Source organism: Chenopodium album, chromosome 3 (assembly GCF_948465745.1).
Source record: "Chenopodium album chromosome 3, dcCheAlbu1.1, whole genome shotgun sequence".
NCBI lineage: Eukaryota > Viridiplantae > Streptophyta > Magnoliopsida > Caryophyllales > Amaranthaceae > Chenopodium > Chenopodium album.
In genome coordinates, this window is record NC_137836.1 from 82,104,913 (window position 1) to 82,110,213 (window position 5,301).

At 29.4% G+C, this 5,301-nt stretch overlaps 1 protein-coding gene across 1 annotated transcript; it reads left to right on the plus strand.

Annotated features, from left to right (window-relative positions):
• Nucleotides 1-982: 982 nt before the first annotated feature.
• Nucleotides 983-1,856, plus strand: LOC145619796 (uncharacterized). Its single transcript, XM_081674491.1, has one exon. The coding sequence runs from the start codon at nt 1,100-1,102 to the stop codon at nt 1,673-1,675; it is 576 nt and encodes a 191-aa protein (XP_081530617.1). The 5' UTR covers nt 983-1,099; the 3' UTR covers nt 1,676-1,856.
• The last annotated feature ends 3,445 nt before the right edge of the window (nt 1,857-5,301 follow it).

Consider the following 5,301-nt stretch of genomic DNA (forward strand, 5'->3'; position numbering starts at 1 on the left):
ATTTTAGAGTTTTACCTTGCTTGAGCTGCCTTGATTAGGAAATAGTGTAAGATTTGATTCATAATCTCTGCTTATCAAAAGAAAAGGCTGTATTTTGGGTAAGACGGCTATCTATTATGCTATATATATCTTGAGATATTTGCATTTAATTTTAAAAATGTTTCTCCATATTTAAATTATTTACAATAGCTTAGTATTGATTCGTAAATTATTTTTTTACCGTAAGAGTTTAATTACCGATATTAACCTTTTATTTTTTAGCTGTCTCATAATAAGTTATTGCAAATCTTTTTACCGCCTTATTTGTAGTTGCGTAATAATATAGAGCATACTAGCTTGTTGATAAGATAATCAGGTTGAACCAACATTATATTGATATGCACATGGAGGACTATGCTCTTATCTCTATAGGCATGTGTGATGCACGTGTTGGCCTGGCCTGGTGCCATATAGATACAATTCTCTATTTCTAGCATCGAGTTATGCATGAATAATCCGGATTAAAGATTACAAATATAACTTTATTCATTCTCAATCTCAAATATGTGGAGAATAACTGAATAATTTTTTTTTATAAATCAGCTTGGGTAATGCAAGTAAAGTTATTTTTGACCTAAAAACATACTTCATATTAGACAAAGTTTTGCACTCGTACCTTAAAAGATAAAAACGTAGCACATACTATAACATTAAAAAGTTAATTACTATTGCTTTACAACAAGGTTAATCAGAGATTAAATTTAATTTGAAGCATGACGGCCAAGTGGTAGTACTCCCCTTAAGTAAGCTTCCTAATCACCTAATTATGGTAGTTAAAAACTTCAACAAGAAGTACGATAACCACATTATTATTAGAAGCATAAATTAACCAAAACATTATTATATAAAAATATAATCATATCATACAGTTAGATCATATTATATTATTATAATATAAGGTTGGTCCTCTTATATAATAACCCTCTCAAACCCCCACTTTTGAAACTCTCTTCATCACCACTTTCCACATCAAAATATTCAAAGCTCCCCCCAAAAAACACCTTCAAATAAATTTTATTTGATCATCCAAAAATATTTAAATTTTTGATAAAAATAAAAAATGGGAAATAGTTTAAGGTGTTGTTTGGCTTGTGTACTACCTTGTGGTGCACTCGACTTGATCCGAATTGTTCACCTAAACGGGTACGTAGAAGAGATCACAAGGGCCGGCGTAACGGCTGGTGAAATTCTTCAAGATTATCCAAACCATGTCTTAAGCAAACCTTGTTCACAAGGTAATATGGTTAGGAAAATCATGATTTTATCCTCCGATTCTGAGCTTAAACGCGGTAGCATCTATTTCTTGCTACCGGATTCTTCTTTACCTTCTAAAAACCCTAATTCGTCTAAGAAAAACAAGGTTAAGAGTATTACTCACGATCAAAAACTCAATGATCAGGAGCTTAATAAGTCCAAGTGTAATGATAATGATAATGATAACGATAATGATAATAAAGTTTTGAGTATAGATTTGTCGAAATTAGAAGGTGATCATGAAAATATTAGCAATGTGGTAGTTTGTGAAACAAATTTGAAGATTAAATCTAAATCTGGGAAGCATCAAAGGAGAAGAAGCAGCAGGGGTAAAAGTGGTATTTGGCAACCTCATTTGGAAATTATTACTGAAGATTTGTGATTTTTTTTTTCTTTAAATATATATTAAATTAAAATTTTATTCTCTCTAAAACTCCTTTATTTGAGATTTGCAATTATATGCAAATTGCAAAGCCTTTCTTTTTTTCCTTGTCAAAAATTTCAAGGTGTTGAGGATGGAGTTATAATTTATTGTGGATACATTACATTACATTTTGGCTTAATTTTTCTCCGAGTGCTTTGTAATATTGGCAGCTTCGGATTTATTATTGTACAAGTAAGGAGTAATTCTTAAAGAGAGCTCAAAATATTTGAGCTACCAAAAGTTGAAAAATACAGAGAACTTTGGATTTTATTCTTGATTTTTTCAGAGTTAATTAATTGCGATTTATGTATAATGTTAGATTACTTAAGTCAATTCAAAATCAATTCAAAATTATCATTGATAAAACATCAAACGATACTTACAGTTAATTGTCATGTTTAAAATTGTACGCGAATTCTGTATGCTAATACCTATTTTCAAAGTCAAATGAAGCATCTAAATAAAATTTCACATGAATAATTTTATTTTTTTTGGTGGATCTATCTTAACTTGAATAAATGCTTTGAATCTCAGTTTTATGTCTCTTTCCATTTCTCCATCTTCCATTGTTTTTCCATTAAAAATATCTATCTTCATTATTCAACCCATGATTGGATGTTTAACGTACACAAGGCAAAGACAGCTATTTTTGCAATATAGTATTTTATACGTAATTCAATTCGGTTGTGACAATACATCGTAACTGAAACTTTTAATGCTCATTTTAATTTCTTACTCTATTTTTTTTTAAGTCAACATAATGTTTAATTAATTTAACAATGCAAACACACTTATTAGCCAAATTCAGCCATTGTTGACATTAGGCATAATAATTATGCACCAACCTTAGCTGGCTTTTGATTCCCACTGCACCCAACTTTTGAGTCATATTCACTACAATTTTAATTTAGGTGGTTTTAAGTACTCGTAAATGATATTACAAGTAGCAAATGATATTACAAGTAGCAAATGATATTAAGGTACAATTAGAGTTAGGTGTACTCGAGATCAAAGTAGAAACCTTTAATCAAGCTAATAAGGATAATAATTTATTCTTTTGCAACACAAGTGCGTAGTAATTTAAAAGAGATTATATGTCAGCAAAATTGGACCGACGATAGTGTTGTAGACTTGTAGTAGTGATAGTACAAAACATTGTACTCCATATGTCATATTTGATTTTGCCTACTTCTTAGCTTATTTCATTCATTCTTAGCTTCTTTGACTTCCTATTATATTGTTAGAAAAATACATATTATAGTTCACCAAAATATAATATATATATATATATATATATATATATATATATATATATATATATATATATATATATATATATATATATATATATATATATATATATATATATATAATACAAGTGAATATCATGCAACAAAGTGTTGGCTCACTCGGTAAGTTTTCTTACCTTAGATTTTTGAGGTTAGAGGTTTGAATAATCTTACCCAGTGAGAGTGTTTGGGGTAGGGATTCCCTTAGCATTCCCTCTACTTGATCTCAGGTGTTTGGTCTATAAATACTGAACTAAAAAATCGTAAGGGTTGGAAATGCAAGTGAATGTCGTTGTGTATAAATGTCAATATAATCATAACCATAATCATGCATGGATGAATATAAATTCCTCCATGAAAGCATTTGAATTTTGTGCTAATAAGCCTGGGCACGAACTCTTAAACCCTCTCCGTACTTGTGTTTTGAAAATAATTAAGTTCTCTAATCACATGATCCAAAATTTATGTATATTCATTTCTCCTTATATTTTTTGGGATGGTCAAAATATAAATCTTGGTAGGATCAATTAGGTGCTAATGATAAAGTTAATAATAATTAATCATGCTAGTAATCAGATTACATGCATGAATACATGGATATTTTTTATGATCATCAGAATTGTTAATTACTCCGTACAGATATTACTGAGGAGATAATTGTGGTAGATGTGTAATATAACTCAGGAGTTTGTCTTCATCATTGCTTCCAATTTTGTGTTCCATATATTACATATCTTCCACATTATTATTATAATTAATAATCAAATTAATTAATTAATCATCAAGTTGAATGATACAAAGAATGTTACTAGTATTATGATGTAATGATGCACATTACATGATACTCCCTTTACATGTAAACGTGTGAAAGATCTATCTATGAATTTTATCCAGCTCAAGTCATGATCGAACCCCTTGTATTTCCCTCCTGGACTGTTGTTGTATAATTTCTTGGAAGCTTAAGTGTACCTAATACCCTAGTTTGACAATCGATTAACTATCGAGCTTGTTAATTTATTTGAATTAACGTGTTGTTAATTTGCCTGTAATTTTCTTCACTCGTTATCTTTGTTAAGGTACGGTCTTATTAGAGTGGTACCCAAAAGTTATCATTGTCATAGAACGATTTCCCATAATATTGTTGAAATAAAAATCAATTCCCATAATACATTGATTTAAAAATAAATTCCCTACATAGTGTCCACGTAGGATCGTTTTTTTTGCTTTTGGTTCAACTTAAAACCGTTAATGGTATTAGCGGTTTTAAAAAAGAGACCGCCTCTAACAATAACAGGTCTCTTTGCGTCCTTGGTTAATTCACAAGGCATAGTCTACAGGAAAATTATTTCAAAGAGACCGCCTTTCAATACGACAGGTCTCTTTGTGTCCTTGTTAATTCTTAGCCCACAACAAGAAAAAAGAGCGCTGACAATTACACTTATAACTTCAAAGAGACCGTCTTTCAATAAAAACAGGTCTCTTTGACTTTATTTTACAAAAATTGCAAAACCGCTAATACCGTTAGCGGTTTTAAGTTGAACCGAAAACCAATCCTACGTGGACACTAGTTTGAGAATTTGTTTTTAAAACGAAGCATAATGGAAATTAATTTCTATTTTAACAATATTAAGAGAAATCGTTCCATTGTCATAATATGACTCTTTGTATGTACCAAAAAGAAAAAAATTGATGCTTGATAAAATTAGATTGGTTGTTAGTAAATCATATACAATTAGACATGCATGCATGCCCTAATAATAATTTTGCTTAATAATTTTGATTTTGCTTGAATAATCAATCACTCATCAAGCATATTTATTTTAGAAGCTGTTTGACTAGACGTAAAAGCCAAATACTAATCTAGAAGGCATGCAAACCCCTAATAAGTAATTAATAAGATAACTAAATAATTAATGCCAATAATTTGAAGATAAGAGATCGAAATAGATGCTAAAGTTTTGAATTAGTCATATGGAAAGTTTGAAACAATTGGTTAATATGATTGAGATAGTATTATTATTGATTATAAAGATGAAATTATTAATTAGCATAAATAATTTAATTTCATTTTTGAAATATATAAAATAAATACTATCTCCGATTTTTATTAGTTGCAACTTTGGAGTATTATTTGTGAAATATAAAATATTTCAAAGTTGCAATTTAAAAAATCAGAGGTAGAGGCGGGTATATATTATAAAAAATGAAGTTAAATAAAAACACAAAAAGTAGTTAAATAACGACAAGTCGAAGGTATGATGTAATGCCAAACAAGCTGGCAAATCCTTTAATGGA